The 17,419-nt window shown below is 41.2% G+C and overlaps 2 protein-coding genes across 2 annotated transcripts; both read left to right on the plus strand.

Moving 5' to 3' along the window:
• Positions 1-103: 103 nt before the first annotated feature.
• LOC142948370 (N-acetylneuraminate-9-phosphate synthase-like) lies at positions 104-2,705 on the plus strand. The gene is made up of 5 exons (XM_076090360.1): positions 104-541; positions 625-724; positions 1,025-1,179; positions 1,420-1,686; positions 1,860-2,705. Exons 1-5 carry the CDS (start codon positions 272-274, stop codon positions 2,067-2,069), a joined length of 1,002 nt encoding a protein of 333 aa, XP_075946475.1. The 5' UTR covers positions 104-271; the 3' UTR covers positions 2,070-2,705.
• A 5,983-nt stretch (positions 2,706-8,688) lies between these two features.
• LOC142948631 (N-acetylneuraminate-9-phosphate synthase-like) lies at positions 8,689-10,836 on the plus strand. Its single transcript, XM_076090763.1, has 5 exons — positions 8,689-9,126; positions 9,210-9,309; positions 9,610-9,764; positions 10,005-10,271; positions 10,445-10,836. The coding sequence occupies exons 1-5, from the start codon at positions 8,857-8,859 to the stop codon at positions 10,652-10,654; spliced, it is 1,002 nt and encodes a 333-aa protein (XP_075946878.1). The 5' UTR covers positions 8,689-8,856; the 3' UTR covers positions 10,655-10,836.
• The last annotated feature ends 6,583 nt before the right edge of the window (positions 10,837-17,419 follow it).

The following is a 17,419-nucleotide window of genomic DNA, read 5'->3' on the forward strand; positions in this document are numbered from 1 at the left end:
CTACCCTCAACAATACAAAGCCCCGTTGTGAGGAGAAAACCGGACTACGGAAGTTTAGGAGGTGCAGTCAGAAGAGATGGGACGTCATTTCCGCAGGAAATATTAATACATAAATTAAATAAACGCTAAATAAACCTCCGGTTACATAATGAAATGATGAATGACAAGTGTAGTAATTGAACACTGTCTCCTCTTATTAGTACGAAATAGTCCTTACTGTGCTTTTTAGCACAATCTGTAGGAGCCCTAAAATCAATCATCACTACTTAGTATGTTTTACAAGCTTCCCTTCTTTTTAATCCTTCACTTATTTCTGCCTTCACAGGACTGCGGTGCTGATTGTGCCAAATTCCAGAAGAGTGAATTGGAGTGTAAATTCAACAAGAAAGCCTTGGAGCGCGAGTACAACTCTGTTCACTCCTGGGGGAAAACTTATGGTGACCACAAGCGCCATCTGGAGTTCAGCCATGAGCAGTACAGGGAGCTGCAGAAATATGCTGCGGAGGTGGGGATCTGCTTCACTGCCTCTGGGATGGATGAGGTAAGAAAGAGACGTTTGAAGAAGGCTTTCTGTGGTATTAATCAGGTTGAAGTTTAACCGTGTGTTTTCTTTCTGTCTTTTAGATGGCAGTGGAGTTCCTCCATGAGCTTAATGTGCCTTTCTTTAAAGTGGCCTCACTAGACGCCAACAACTTCGCCTATATGGAGAAGACTGCCAAGAAAGGTGAGAGTGAACTGCAGCAGATGTATTTTATGTTGCATATTTAAATGCTAAAATCATCAGTGCACTTCACCATTACATAAACAAATACTATATTGAGCAAAACAATAACAAGAGCAATAGAAGCAGAAAGAATGCACAAATGTGTCAGTAGAAATTAGTTAAGAGACGAAAAATAAATGAAGTTTAGCTTGATTGTTGAACTACAGGAGCTCATTAAGAGGAAAGAGAAGGGTTGCATTTCCCCCTTTGCCCATGTTATGCATATTGTTGATCAGGCTGTTGCCCTCCTGTCTGCGTCAGGACGGCCCATGGTGGTGTCCAGTGGGATGCAGAGCATGGAGACGATGCGTCGGGTCTACAAAATAGTGAAGGAGCACAACCCCAACTTTACCATCCTGCAGTGCACCAGCTCCTACCCTGTGGATCCTAAAAATGTCAACCTCAAAGTGATAACGGTGAGAAAAGTAGGATTTTAAATCCTGAGCGTCTCACTTTAGTTTGACATTTCAGGAGTTGGTGGATTTTGTTACTGTTGGGCTGAGCCAGGCTAGCTGTTCCCCCCTGGTTTCCAGTCATTATGCTAAGCTAAGCTAACTGGCAGCTGGCTCTAGCTTCAAATTTAACTCACAAATGTGACTGTGGTGTCAATCTTCTGAGAGATTTAGGAGTAACACTCACGCATTTGTAAACTACAGGAATACCAGAAGGAATTTCCCGATATTCCCATTGGGTACTCCGGCCATGAGACAGGGATCGGTATTTCAATTGCGGCCGCAGTTATGGGTGCAAAGGTCATCGAGCGCCACGTAACCTTGGACAAGACATGGAAAGGAAATGACCACAGCGCCTCTCTGGAGCCCAGTGAGCTAAAAGAGCTGGTTCGTTCCATCCGAGAGGTGGAGATGGCGCAGGGGTGCTGCATCAAGCAGATGTTACCTTGTGAGAAGGCATGCCATGCTAAGGTGAGATATTCTGGCTCCACAGACATTTTTTTTTTTAAATGCGAGCCATAGTTAAATTACATTTTTACTGTTTAGAAAGACAGATAACCTTTAAGAAAACATTTTTGAATTTTTTTTCTACTGTGCCATGAGAACAATAATAATTTCAGACCTTTTATTTTCTATTCTTCAAGCTGGGCAAATCTGTGGTGGCCAAGGTCAAGATCCCCAAAGGAACTGTCCTGACTCAGGACATGTTGGCGGTGAAGGCGGCCGAGCCGATGGGTATCGCGGCCGAGGACTTGTGCAAAATGGTGGGAAAGACCGTGACGGAGGATGTGGAGGAGGATGACAGCGTCATGCCAGAGATGGTGAAAGGGTACTGCAAGAACAAGAAGTGCTGAGGATGGCAAGGAGTTTTTAAATGGGTAGAAAAGGCACATCATTTGAGAGGAAACGTTATCGATTCCTCTGGCGATATTGGTCATTTTTGTAGTGATAGTGGTTCAAACAGTTACTTTGCTCAAGTGATAAACCCACCATAATCTTACAAGAGGCGCGGTAGTAGTTTCAGTCCTGTGGTCAGTACTAGTGCAGTGCTTTCTGAGGTGGACCAAAAGCCAGTTGTTACTGTTAACTTAACATATTTTGCACTATAGTTTCTGCCTGCTCTGTAGAGATTAAAGGAACATTGAACACACAAAGCTGCCACTGGTCATCTCCTCACACACCGGTGAGATCACAGAGGCCCTTTGCCAAACACTCATTGTATTCTTCTTGTACCTGCTCATTAATGTAAGTTCATGATATCCTGCATGGTTTGTGTTTGTGCTGCTTCTTTGAGAGAAGCACAATAAGACTACCGGAGCCAGACGCTTCCCAAAACCAAAAGAAGAAATGCCCCCTCTCTCAATTAACCTTGTTTTTGTCACGAACCCAAACCCGTCCGGATGTTAACTGAACATGTCACAACCTGTGGAGACTCTGTTGAGATTTGATGTTCCGAAAAGATGAAGCCTTCAAATAAAATGTTGCCCGAATTTCCTCCCTGAGGTTTTCCCTTGTCTTTGCTACATCACTTTGATGCTCGGATCGACTCCCTTTGTGTATGCCACATTCACTTTGTTCTCTCCTTCTCATGGCAGGTTTATTATCTTTAGATGTGCAGTTAGTTTCTGTGAAATAACATACCACACACTGATATTATCTGTGCATTGACTTGGTTATGCAGCTCTCCATCTGCTGGAGTAGGAAAGAGTGTCAGGATTAAGGGTACATCGTTTCACAGTAATGTTGGGCAAATTGAATGTATTAATTTACTCTAATCTGTAAAACAGCAGAAGGAACCATGTGACTATCACGTGCAACAGCACGCAGACACAGGAAGGCCAGCTGCTGCAGGGTCTAGTCTAGTAGAGAAATATGCAACAGGGCTTTGTTTTCCCCCATGTTCCTGAGTCAAAACTAATGTCATGTAACCGTCTCTTTGGTCCACGTATTGTGTTAACGGTGTGTCAAGTTTAGGTAGTCCAAGTGTCGGAGCTGACAGTAATGCGTCCTTCATGTCATTAAAAGCAGTAGTCAGTCCAGGTCGGCTTGTCATGCGCATAAAGAAGTTTACCATGAATCATGGAAGAGAGGGGTGCCTCTCTTTCTCAATATTGGGATCTACTGTATATAATATGACATCATTCCGAAGAAGCTCATCATTTGTTTCTTAGTTTGTGGTTTAGGCAGTTTGAATAGCCTGTATTCTTTTGGGAGGGAGGGTTTTGCCCTCTGCTGTGATCACATGTCCCAGATATGAAACTTTATCGAAAGCAAATTGCAATTTGGACGGACTAGCCTTGTGGCAAATGACATGCCCATTTGTATACAGTACATTTATTTGTGTAGCAATGTGTTACACGTACTGTAAGCAAACAATTCACCTTTGATTTGTCATGTTAAGTTCTTGTGCACATTGTAGACATTTGTACTTACACTTTTACTTGAATGAATGAGAAATTCAAATCTGTTGTGAAAAGCTAACCAATGGTTCAGAGATTTGAACTTATTGTTTTGAAAAAAGAAATGCTCATTCAAAAATGTAGCCAAAGCGAATACTGAAACGCTGTTTCACATTATGAACATTAAAGCATACATCTGTACAGAACACTGACCTTTCCTAGTGCGCTAAGCAGCAAAACAGGGTTATGTTAGAACAAAAAATAAGAGTCTGATCTTACATATTGTCTTATCATATATTGGACATGTAGCATAGCCTCAGTCTTTTTTAGTTTCTTTGGTTGGAGTGTGTGAGAATGACATCAGCTGATAGGACGTAAACATGGCTGTTGCCTATCCCGTTGAAACGTTCTATTCAGTGACTCATATAGATCTCAAACATAGAGTTTCAGATATGTTGTTTCCGAGCCCAGCACTCTTTACTACCCAACTGTTCAGTTTTAAGATATTTAGTCTTCTGCTTATGGTTAGGCTGTTCATTTAAAAGGCAGGAAATCTCCACATATGAGGGGCCAAAAACAGCATCCTCTGACATTCCTGCGTGCAAAATAACTTTCAGGATCAATCAGTCTTTAAAATGGTTGGCGGCTGTTTTTCTGTCGATCGACTAATCAACCAATTGTTACAGCTCTACAATAAGTAACAATAAAATACAACTCTCTATCCACAACCTTATATTCTTGTACAGGATTTATATTTTATGTTTTCCGATATGCTATTCTGGGACTTTATAAAATACTTTTCCATTAGTTTGAATTTGTCACATCATATTGTAACGTATGTTCTACTCAACAGTACGAGTTTTTAAATCCACTTATCTGAAAGAGATTTGTCTGTCAGTTGTCTGTCACAGATGCTTCTCTACTTGTCAATGTGCAGAATAGACAGAGATACCCTGCAGCGTGTCATTAGCTAACTACATACTTTTTGTGAGGTTACACCCTGTTACGCACTGTTCTAGTACATCCACTGTGTGGAATCCATTATCAGAGCAGGCGATAGGGTAACATCAACAGGTCTGTCCTGCTCTATATTGGGTCAAAATGTTCAGATGTTTTTTCATCGTAGCAGTCAACCCTGGAAATGTTTCTTAATGACAAATCTCTGTTTTGCTCTACTTTTTTGTTGACACTGACTGCTTACTGTACTATACAAGAATGGTTACATGCTTCATCTAGCTTTGTCTTTCTTTTTCAAATGTCAACCACAGTAATAATTATATGTCTGCATGTCAAATACATGACACAAATGTCCAATAATTAACACTTGCCTACAATAATTGTATGAAGTGTTTTGTTTCTACTTAACACCTTTTTATTTCTTTCCCCAAATTAATCTTCAAAATATATTATTCAGGACTAGGATGTGTATAGATTTGTTTGAAGCAAGTGTGTTTTAATAATTGGACTTGGGTGTTTTTTCCATTAATAATATGATAAATTGAACTTATAGCTGCACCAATCAATATTTTCTAACAGTGGGTCACGATTGTGTAATATGAAAGAGGTCGCTTGTAGTGACGAACTCAGAGAATCATCACCCAACTCTGCAGGAAGGAACTTGTAACATATTACAAAAATGCTCCGGTCAGAACAAAAGAACTGCGGTTATAAAAATGCAAACTACACAGATTAAACAGGTCTGGGCGTGGTGTTATGCACCATACGCAAACATCCGCCAACCGTCAAACGTGGGATGCGATGACACGTGCAGTCTTCTGTATGATTCAGGTCTGATCATGGAAAATATAAGCACTATCTCTTCTATTTGAGATATGCAATATGGCCGGCTTGTAAAATGTCATCACTCAATGGCAACATTTCTCACGTGATATGAACATCATCTCTGTTTGAAAAAATCTGCCCCTGACAACTTTTCCTTGCACTTATTTAAATAGTTTGTCGTCTCTACCGAGATACATATAGGCCTGCTGTATTTGAGAGGAAGGTTACATTTTTCGAGGGTGCTACGTGTGGCCCTTCTATTAATAGAAATAGTTTCTAAATGTTGCGTGACAGCACTGTACTGAAGGTAGAGAGACAATCCTTTTTAAGAGAGACAGCAGCAAGATGGTCGGCTAACAATGTCAATGTGTCGTTGTGCTATTGGATAGAGGAGATCAAGCTGATATTATGAAACAGCCCCAAACAATAACAGCAAGCAAATAATGAGTGAGCATGCGTGAGGAGTAACTGGCAGATGTATCAGAAATAAACTACAGGCGTAGGCGTGCAAGAGTATTGTCTTCCTGACCAGACTCTGACGCATCTATTTAGTCTTTTCTTGTATGATTGTGGGATGGGCGCATGGGAGAGTTATTCACCTGTCTCAGCTTGCTTTTTACCCAATATATTGTTTAGCCGTTGAACCGTTGTCACAGGGTTCAAATGAATGTTTTCGCTTAGTTTTGATGTTGGTGAAACTCTGTAATTTGCATGACATTTGCATATTGTGGTGGAAAATCATTTTACCCACTGTTGAGTCTTTTTAAGCTGAAATGAAGAATATCGTGAAACAGAACTTGTCTTTAAAATGATTCATCCTCGCAAGAGGAGGCACAGTTATACAGAGTCACAAAGAGTCTGTAGAAGTGCACGCTCCAGAGATAAAGTCACACAGAGTTATATTTATCAAGTGTGGGGTGCTGTTTACTGGAACATCTGGCTCCAGGCCGTGGTAATAAAAGAAGGGCTTTACCTGCATAACAATGGACACGTACGTTTTATCCGTAAGCATTACATTACATTACAGTCATTTAGCAGACGCTTTTATCCAAAGCAACTTACAATTCAGAGTCTATCACATTTCTACACTGTAGGCACAGCTACGGGAGCAATTTTTTTTGGGGTTAAGTGTCTTGCTCAAGGACACATCGACATGCGACTAGCGGAGCCGGAGTTCGAACCACCGACCCTCTGATTGAAAGACGGCCCTGCTATCCAGTTAGCCACAATCGCCATAGAACATGTGCATATAAGTGCTTGTTATTCGACAGCAAGAAGAAGAGGATATGTGTGCAGACAGTTCTATGAACATAAAATAATCCCTGCTAACTTCATCTGTGACTGTAGTCCCGATCCATCTGTATCGATGGGCAATGGAACCGGAACGACGTCAGTTAAAGACGGTAAATAACGTAGCAGATAGATTTCCCATGAATCCCATAGAAATAATGGCAATTAGGTATATTGTCAGTGAGTGTATGCATGTGCTGACGGGGTGTCTGGCAAATAATATGACTAACTCATATGTGCAAGTGGCACAGTCAGTGAGTCGATTATTCTGGAGTTCCTTGTATGGTGTATGTGTATTCAACGGTGTATGTGTATTCAACGGTGCAACGGGAGTGGCACTTGGTTCCTGCTTTCTATTGTGTTGAGTCAACGTAGTGCTGCCTATGAGTCAGTGCAGTAACCTTTTTATAGTGGCTGCTGTGGATCCAAGTAACTTGCTCGCCACATTCACAGGTGTGTGGGTGGTGAGGAGAATCTGGAACGGTCCTTGCCAACGTATGGAGTGCCAGTGTTTCTGTCTAGAAGTCCTTCACGACCACAAAAATGAGTGCTTTATCTGCGTAACAACAGACACACCATGCATATAAGTGCTTGTTTTTCGACAGCAAGAAGAGGATATGTGTGCAGGAAGTCAGCTGCTGCATGGATCACAAGTTATACGATGCAAGCTTGTGATAGTTTGCACAAAAACAAGTTATAAAACGGTTTACTTAAAAGAATGTAAAATTTCCACAACAATTGGCATGAGGAGGAGGAGGAGGTGGCAGTGTGACAGTGTCACAGTGGCCTACCACTTTCAGACCAAACGGGCCGGTTGAACAGGATATACTGGTTAAAGAAGAGCAGCAGATCCTGTCAAGTCAAGCTTTCCATTTCTTCTCTTCTCTGAATATTTTTGTCGCCTCATCATCCTCTTCTGAGTCATTACTTTAAATGAAGTTTGGCTTGTGTTAGTTAGTGGCCATGTTAGGTAACCGTATCTGTACTGAAGCCAAAGCACACGCCCGTTTTATGTGTATTCAGTGTAAATACCTCATAGACATAAAGAAGCAGCAATGGGTGAGAAACTTTAAATGCACTTAACATATAAACCTAAAAACACAACTTCTTAGTAAAAACACTTCAGTATGGCTGCTCCTTTAAACCTTCAGTAGAGCCTTGTTTTGCAGGTGTATATTGTTAATTATTTCCTGGACATGTCCTGAAAGGAACTGTGTATTTTGGTCCCAGTTACAGGGAAAATAGAGACAACGTTTTGAGTTATTTCAGTGATAAGTTTTTGTTAATTTCTAGAAGAATTTCCTTTAGAAGAACTACATTAAACCACAGTAAAAAAATATTTTATCTATTTATTTATGTGAACTTCATTCCCCATATATGTTGCTTATTATGCCGCTTTTAGATCCCATTAATTCATGATCAGCTCACCTGGTGAAAAAACAACCATTTGTAACACTAGAAATAGATTTTAATAGGTATAATTGTAATAGACTTGGATAGGGGCATTGAAGGAGACGACTCAGAGGATGCTTTTCCAGCATTTATTTGCTGCAGAAGACAATACAACACACGCATATATTAACTGCTGGTCTCCCTCTGCGCCTATGCAAAACACAATTTTGCATAGGGAAAATCAGCGACATCAAGTGGACAGCAATGAAATCTCTACGTCGCCACGTCCCTTTTCTATGGGACAGGGCGGCCCGACACAAAAGCAAAAGTTCGCCCAAAAAGCCCGAATAAAATAGTCACAAAACTCACACTTCCAACAGTCAAAGTGACACATAACAGTCGGATAACATGATTGCATCAGCGGCTACTAAGGTGTGCAGCGTAAACAGTTCCAGTTTTGAAGATCACAACCAAAATAGTGCGACAGTATTTATTTTCCCATATAATCTACCCTCAACAATACAAAGCCCCGTTGTGAGGAGAAAACCGGACTACGGAAGTTTAGGAGGTGCAGTCAGAAGAGATGGGACGTCATTTCCGCAGGAAATATTAATACATAAATTAAATAAACGCTAAATAAACCTCCGGTTACATAATGAAATGATGAATGACAAGTGTAGTAATTGAACACTGTCTCCTCTTATTAGTACGAAATAGTCCTTACTGTGCTTTTTAGCACAATCTGTAGGAGCCCTAAAATCAATCATCACTACTTAGTATGTTTTACAAGCTTCCCTTCTTTTTAATCCTTCACTTATTTCTGCCTTCACAGGACTGCGGTGCTGATTGTGCCAAATTCCAGAAGAGTGAATTGGAGTGTAAATTCAACAAGAAAGCCTTGGAGCGCGAGTACAACTCTGTTCACTCCTGGGGGAAAACTTATGGTGACCACAAGCGCCATCTGGAGTTCAGCCATGAGCAGTACAGGGAGCTGCAGAAATATGCTGCGGAGGTGGGGATCTGCTTCACTGCCTCTGGGATGGATGAGGTAAGAAAGAGACGTTTGAAGAAGGCTTTCTGTGGTATTAATCAGGTTGAAGTTTAACCGTGTGTTTTCTTTCTGTCTTTTAGATGGCAGTGGAGTTCCTCCATGAGCTTAATGTGCCTTTCTTTAAAGTGGCCTCACTAGACGCCAACAACTTCGCCTATATGGAGAAGACTGCCAAGAAAGGTGAGAGTGAACTGCAGCAGATGTATTTTATGTTGCATATTTAAATGCTAAAATCATCAGTGCACTTCACCATTACATAAACAAATACTATATTGAGCAAAACAATAACAAGAGCAATAGAAGCAGAAAGAATGCACAAATGTGTCAGTAGAAATTAGTTAAGAGACGAAAAATAAATGAAGTTTAGCTTGATTGTTGAACTACAGGAGCTCATTAAGAGGAAAGAGAAGGGTTGCATTTCCCCCTTTGCCCATGTTATGCATATTGTTGATCAGGCTGTTGCCCTCCTGTCTGCGTCAGGACGGCCCATGGTGGTGTCCAGTGGGATGCAGAGCATGGAGACGATGCGTCGGGTCTACAAAATAGTGAAGGAGCACAACCCCAACTTTACCATCCTGCAGTGCACCAGCTCCTACCCTGTGGATCCTAAAAATGTCAACCTCAAAGTGATAACGGTGAGAAAAGTAGGATTTTAAATCCTGAGCGTCTCACTTTAGTTTGACATTTCAGGAGTTGGTGGATTTTGTTACTGTTGGGCTGAGCCAGGCTAGCTGTTCCCCCCTGGTTTCCAGTCATTATGCTAAGCTAAGCTAACTGGCAGCTGGCTCTAGCTTCAAATTTAACTCACAAATGTGACTGTGGTGTCAATCTTCTGAGAGATTTAGGAGTAACACTCACGCATTTGTAAACTACAGGAATACCAGAAGGAATTTCCCGATATTCCCATTGGGTACTCCGGCCATGAGACAGGGATCGGTATTTCAATTGCGGCCGCAGTTATGGGTGCAAAGGTCATCGAGCGCCACGTAACCTTGGACAAGACATGGAAAGGAAATGACCACAGCGCCTCTCTGGAGCCCAGTGAGCTAAAAGAGCTGGTTCGTTCCATCCGAGAGGTGGAGATGGCGCAGGGGTGCTGCATCAAGCAGATGTTACCTTGTGAGAAGGCATGCCATGCTAAGGTGAGATATTCTGGCTCCACAGACATTTTTTTTTTTAAATGCGAGCCATAGTTAAATTACATTTTTACTGTTTAGAAAGACAGATAACCTTTAAGAAAACATTTTTGAATTTTTTTTCTACTGTGCCATGAGAACAATAATAATTTCAGACCTTTTATTTTCTATTCTTCAAGCTGGGCAAATCTGTGGTGGCCAAGGTCAAGATCCCCAAAGGAACTGTCCTGACTCAGGACATGTTGGCGGTGAAGGCGGCCGAGCCGATGGGTATCGCGGCCGAGGACTTGTGCAAAATGGTGGGAAAGACCGTGACGGAGGATGTGGAGGAGGATGACAGCGTCATGCCAGAGATGGTGAAAGGGTACTGCAAGAACAAGAAGTGCTGAGGATGGCAAGGAGTTTTTAAATGGGTAGAAAAGGCACATCATTTGAGAGGAAATGTTATCGATTCCTCTGGCGATATTGGTCATTTTTGTAGTGATAGTGGTTCAAACAGTTACTTTGCTCAAGTGATAAACCCACCATAATCTTACAAGAGGCTCAGAAGTAGTTTCAGTCCTGTGGTCAGTACTAGTGCAGTGCTTTCTGAGGTGGACCAAAAGCCAGTTGTTACTGTTAACTTAACATACTTTGCATTATAGTTTTTGCCTGCTCTGTAGAGATTAAAGGAACATTGAACACACAAAGCTGCCACTGGTCATCTCCTCACACAACGGTTAGATCACAGAGGCCCTTTGCCAAACACTCATTGTATTCTTCTTGTACCTGCTCATTAATGTAAGTTCATGATATCCTGCATGGTTTGTGTTTGTGCTGCATGGTTCATTTTGTATAGCCCAAAATCACAAACCACAAATTAGCCTCAGAGGGCTTTACAATCCGTACACATGTGACAACCTCTTTCCTAACGGGGAGAAAAAGGGAAGAAACCTTTGAGAGCTTTGGGAGGGATCCCTCTCCCAGGATGGAAATAAGTGTAATAGATGTCATGTGTACAGAATGAACATCATAACAGAGTTACAACACATTCAATGCATATGACATATATTATTCATAAAATGAGAGTAGTAGATATAATAATGATGGAAACTATTACTAGTAATAACAGCACAAGTGGATATAGTAGAATAACAATGGTAACAAAAGCAGTAATGGTATCAGCAATAGCAATGCGACTAGTAATAATAATGATAGCAGTGGGTGTCAGGCAAGACCACAGTCCAGATATAAGTACGATCCACGGAAACCTGCGAGGCGAGAAAGCACAAAGACTCCGGTGAAGAAGCAAAGTCAGTAATGTGCGTTAATGGTATCGGTAATAGAAATAGTAATCTGACTAATAATAAAAACAATATTAGCAGTGGGTGTCAGGAAGGACCAGGGTCCAGATATAACCGCAATCCATGGAAACCTGTGAGGCGAGAAAGAACAAAGACTCCGGGGAAGAAGCAAAGTTAGTAATGTGCATTAATGGGACATGAATTCATACAGAAGGAGAGAGAGAGAAGAGGAGAGAGGAGCTCAGTGTATCAAGTCCCCCGGCAGTCTAGGCCTATAGCAGCATATCTAGGGGCTGGTCCAAGGCGTCTGGACATATTTATATTGGATTGATCAGGTGATCTGTGTGAATCTCAAGTGCTCCATACACACCGATGTTCTGCATTGAAAATATTCTCATTTTATTTGTGGAAGTGAGTAAATAGATGGCTTCATACCTTTATGGTTCATCAGACACCAATCCAAAACGTTTGGTTCTAGTCTTGCTGGGTTCATACTTTACAGTTCAGTATTTTAGTTATTATAATACTGAATCGTTGTTTTTCATTATGAACATTAAAGCATACATCTGTACAGAACACTGACCTTTCCTAGTGCGCTAAGCAGCAAAACAGGGTTATGTTAGAACAAAATAACAGTCTGATCTTACATATTTTCTTATCATATATTGGACATGTAGCATAGCCTCAGTCTTTTTTAGCTTCCTTGGTTGGAGCATCTGAGAATGACATCAGCTGATCCTATCCCAGCTAGCTAGCTTCAGCTATCCCATTGAAACGTTCTATTCATTGACTCATTATATAGATCTCACCAATTACCTGGGCCGTCCCTGCTCACAGATGGAGGGTCTCTCTCTAAGGCGTATATAACTTAGCTGCTGTTTCAGGCACAAGCTTTAGCCAATAAGCTGCTGCTGATCCCAGCTTCACAGAGGAACATGCATACCTCTCACTTTTCACTGCCTGGCCTGCCAATGAAAATTACTTAGCAAGTGAGCCACTTCTCACCTTGATAGAATTAAAAAATCGAATATTGTTTTCGAGGGTGCCAATTGCTGTCCAATGCAAAATCAAGGTTTTCATCTATAACTCTCTTGGCCAAGGTTGTGCTAAGGTTTGTGTCCAGATGTAATTAGGCTACATCTTTGCACTCTAACTCCAGCTATCTTAGAGTCGACCCCTAACAGATCTCATTCGTTTTTTTTAAGAGAACAGCATCATAAATTTAACCCGAAACAACTACTGAAGGTCTGGTGACCTTCTATATGCCAAGAGACTTATTTTTATTTCAAGTTCTGCAGGTGATATATACCTCTGCCTGCCTAGAAGGAGGGTTAGGTTAGCCTTTTTGGTTATGTAACAAGTTTAGCCATGTCACGACTTTACATAGCCCTTAATATAGCAGCTATAGCCCCATGCAGAATCCTTACTGAGGTCAAACACCTCTGCACCTCGCCAACAGTCGCCTCAGGCCATGGCATTGCCTTGTTGTTTGACAGTGTGGAAATAAAATATGTAGGCTGTATTTAATATGGGGAGCATGCAACATCTTTTATCAAAGTAATATTTGCACAATTTGTATTTTCTCTTGTTTCCTTTATGTAAGCTTGTCTACAGACATACAGCCTGAGACCATTCTGAAACTTCATCATACTTTATGCAGAATGTTTTGAAAAACACACGCCTGTTCCCACAAGGTAATGGAGCTTGACTGGCTGAGGTAACAGACGGACTGTAAGAATCAATAGCAACATTTTGCTTGTGAGGGAAAGTTAGCCGTGCATGCCATTAAGTATGCCCCTGTTTAATTGGATAAGAACAGTAGGAGGTGAGAAACGATGGGTGTGGTCCGGGCAAGGCACGAGAAGTAGGGGGGATAGGAAGGGGGGAAGGGTGCCCCACACACTTTACACCCCTGGTACGATTTGGTGTCGCAACTGGTGTGTTCCCATCTCTAGTTTTCTTTTACACCATTTTCATAAATCTCCATCTTCAATAACTTTTGTGATCGTGTTTATTGTAAAATTAAAAAATCTCATTCAAACTTTTATATTTCTAATCTGCCAGTGGGGTGGGATTATTTATCTCATTTGACTTATTTTGTCTTTTATAGCACGACTATACACACGCACACACACACACACACACACACACACACACACACACACACACACACACACACACACACACACACACACACACACACACACACACTGCTGCTGTAGAGGTGGGGCTATGTTAGGGACAAGCTACATAACAGAATAGGTCACATCATTTGATCTCACCTTCATGTGGCTTCGGAAGCTTACGGTTCTCTTGTGTAAAGCCTGACCTGGCTTGAAGTGTGCACACACACCAAACTCACACACACTGCTCAATCGACATTTTGTTATAATTTACACTTCAAGAAATTATTTTGTTTTTTATCATTTATCATCATTATTTTATATAGTATTTGTACACATGACATTTTTTTTCCTTTGGCAAAATAAGGGGTGAGACTTAATACCATATTATATCTATACAGTCTGATATATAATCTTATGTCCTGGGACCCACATACTGGACCCACTGGGTCCACATTAGCATGTGTCAGTAGGCTTAAGTGTTGTGCTACAAATTAAGGATTCAGAGCAGGTGTTGTATCCAAAAGCCAATTACAGGCATGCAGGAAATGAAAGACAGCAGAGGCATGGTGATGTCACCTCCAACAACTGGTTGTTTACAACAAGAACATGTCATGCAAACTTTACATTCTCGTTTGCAATTTTACAAACGTGCAAAGAAAACTGCACAATGATGTCAATAATTGGAGGGAAGTATCAAAAAGTTGTTCGAAGAAAGAATACATTTGTAGTCAGAAAGAAAATGCAAATATGAGAGAAAAACTCTGCAAAGGTATCAATATAAGTCAACTAAACCCTGAATTAAGTGGTGCATTTAAAAAATGTTTCTTCATGCCTCTTTCAGTCGAAACAGTCTGACACCCTAATTTAAAAGTTGTAAAGCTGTAATACACACAATTATCATGCAACATCCTCCCTGAACTATGCTGCAGCATGCTACGTCACGGAGTAGTTAGGACAGTTTTCAAGGACTTTGTGCACAGCACTATGATCTGATAGAACAGTAGGCTTCAGCCTCATCAAGCTGTGAGCTTGTTGTGTAAGACGCATTTGCTTGGGTGTGGGGAGAAATGATACATGACACTGGGGGAGGTGGGAACAGGTGGCGGTGGGGTGGTGGAGAGAGGGAGATGGCATTGATCCTTGATCTTGGACAGGATAGGGAGAAGAGATGGAGGGGAAAGGTAGAGGCAGAGATATACTGAAGTAAGGAAGGAGGGAGGCTGTATCAAAGGTGGGAGGAACACTGAGAGGGAGGGAGGAGCCCTTGGTTCCTGGGCTTCTGACCTGGCATCGCGGAGCTCCACCTTGGCTGAGGGAGGAAAATTTCACTGAGGATTTACTGTTGGGACCTTCAGACTGAACTCTGAGCTCTCAGGACTTTTCTCCTTTTGGGATTCAATTTTCTGGAATATTCATTCAGAGACTCAGACCTGCTGGAGTCCTGAACGGGAGATTTCCAAGTGTGGTATGAGAAAAATATACATTTGTGTGCTTTTTGTACTTAGCTGTTAATAGAGTCGAGCTTGATTCTTAAACTACTACTACAAATGTGCAACTTTAAGAGCACAGTTGGTTTTGAAAATGTTGGCTAAATGTTAACAAATTGGTGTCCCAAATGAATAATGGGGATTGTGTAGGATTCATGAGATGAAGTTTCAACGTTGCAGTTTGTCCCAGTGTAGCTGTTGCAGCCTTGTATAACCCCTATGCTCATTACTTATTTTTTGTCACTCAAATTCACTGATCATTGATGCTATCTGACTTTGTGCAGCGGCATCAGTGTGCATGGCCTGAGGCTAATCTAAGTATAACTTCTCAGGGATTAAATAGCTCCCTAATGAGCTTTCACTAATGTCCAAGCTTCATTTAAGGTAAATATAACACTGCAGGTTCTCAGCACAATGACAAGAAAGCCACAGGACTTTAACAGAATCACTGCTATTAATACAATCAAACGTTATTAGCAATTCAGCACTGACCATAGTTCCAGCTACAAGAAAAAACAAATATTTCAGCTCTTATTCAGACTTTCAAATATGTTGTATAAGTCTGTGATACATCTTTGTAAGTTTACATACATATGAGTAACGTAAAAACAGCCAACACAGAATAATTTGCCCAGCAATTATTATTCATCTGAGCCTTAAAAGGTAACCTATGCAGCAGACACAAATATAGACCTTACAGTTCCAATAAAATCAGTAGCATAATACTTAGAATAGACAGTTCAACAAATATTATTGGGTTATTATCACTGATGCAATAGTATGTAAGCAAATTGAAATGGTGTAGCAAGTCGCGGGAGGGATCATTCTAGCTACTTTATACACTTTTTTATCAGTTAGTTTAATCTAAAATAATAATAATGATAACACATTTATTTTGTATAGTGCTTTAAAGGGTACTCAAAGGCACTTTACATGGTAAAAACAGAAACAATAAAAGCAATAACAATACAAACAAGGCAGATAGATGACATTATAACAGTAAGAAACAAAACGAAAACAATCATAACTAGCACCACATGGTTAAAAGCAGATTTAAATAAATGAGTTTTAAGTGCGGTTTTGAAAGGGGCGAGTGACAGAGAATGTCTGAGGTGCTGGGGGGGGGGGGGGGGGGGGGGGAGTTCCAGAGGAAGGGTGCAGTAATAGAGAAGGCCCTGTCCTCCCAGGTCCGATGTTGGACAGAGTAGGGGGGGTAAGGAGGTTGGGGTTGGCGGATCTGAGGTTGCGGGTGGGAGTGTGTCGGTGCAGGAGGCCCGAAAGGTATGAAGGGGCGAGGTTATGAAGGGCTTTGTATGTGATGAGAAGAATCTTGAACTGGATTATTTGCTGTATGGGGAGCCAGTGGAGGTTTTGAAGGACTGGGGTGATGTGATCTCTGGTGCGGGAGTGGGAGAGCAGACGGGCAGCTGAGTTCTGGATGTATTGTAGTTTGTTGATGATTTTGGTGGATGAGCCGTACCGGATGCTGTGGGGAGGAAAGGGAGGGGTGTAGACAGGTAATGTTTTTGACATGAAAGAAGATATTTTTTTGTGATGGGATTGGCGTGGCGTTCGAAGGAGAGGGTTTGATCGAAAATGATTCCAAGATTACGGACATGTGTGGAAGCAGGAACAGTGGTTCCAACGATGCAGGGGGAGAAGCTGTGGTGGGATTTGTTTAGTGATTTCAGGCCGATGATGAGGATTTAAGATTTGTCGCTGTAGAGTTTAAGAAAGTTGGCTTGCACAGTTTATGTCTTTGAGGCAGTTGGTGGTAGTGAAGTAGGTGATGGGGGTGATGGATTTGGGGAAGAAGTAGAGCTTTGTGTCATCAGCATAGCAGTGGATAATAACATACCATATCTTATTCATCTTATCTTTTGCATTTAAAGCCATTGTCTGCTAAATAACTTTAGTTGTTAGATATATTGTGTGGTTTAAAAAGTACAATATTTCCCTCTGAGATGTCGTGGTAGAAAGCAGCAGAAAATAGAAATACTCAACAAGTGTCTCAAAATTGTACATAGCTACAGAACCTGAATAAATGTATCATTTCTAACGAGGCCTGTAAGTGGATGGATATCAGAAATATTAACATATTAACACTCATTAAGACACTGATCTTTATGTATTCTGTTCTAATTGTGTACACTAATTGTTTATAGTTATTTAAAAAATCTGCTCACTGAGATTAAAACAGTCTTTTTATTTCTCTGTCTTGCAGTGAGTAATATGAGGAATATGCCTTTGAATGGGCT

The sequence above is a fragment of the Anarhichas minor genome, unplaced genomic scaffold (genome assembly GCF_050575085.1).
Source record: "Anarhichas minor isolate MPS153535 unplaced genomic scaffold, ASM5057508v1 ptg000012l, whole genome shotgun sequence".
NCBI classification, from domain to species: domain Eukaryota; kingdom Metazoa; phylum Chordata; class Actinopteri; order Perciformes; family Anarhichadidae; genus Anarhichas; species Anarhichas minor.

What these genes read in the sequence shown, in the direction of transcription:
- LOC142948370 (XM_076090360.1), top strand. Translation starts at nt 272, where the DNA reads ATGTTTTACAAGCTTCCCTTCTTTTTAATCCTTCACTTATTTCTGCCT. An exon ending in TCAACCTCAAAGTGATAACG is followed by an intron (nt 1,180 to 1,419) that starts GTGAGAAAAGTA and finishes TGTAAACTACAG; the next exon opens with GAATACCAGAAGGAATTTCC. An exon ending in AGAAGGCATGCCATGCTAAG is followed by an intron (nt 1,687 to 1,859) that starts GTGAGATATTCT and finishes CTATTCTTCAAG; the next exon opens with CTGGGCAAATCTGTGGTGGC.
- LOC142948631 (XM_076090763.1), top strand. Translation starts at nt 8,857, where the DNA reads ATGTTTTACAAGCTTCCCTTCTTTTTAATCCTTCACTTATTTCTGCCT. An exon ending in CTGCCTCTGGGATGGATGAG is followed by an intron (nt 9,127 to 9,209) that starts GTAAGAAAGAGA and finishes TCTGTCTTTTAG; the next exon opens with ATGGCAGTGGAGTTCCTCCA. An exon ending in GGAGAAGACTGCCAAGAAAG is followed by an intron (nt 9,310 to 9,609) that starts GTGAGAGTGAAC and finishes TGTCTGCGTCAG; the next exon opens with GACGGCCCATGGTGGTGTCC.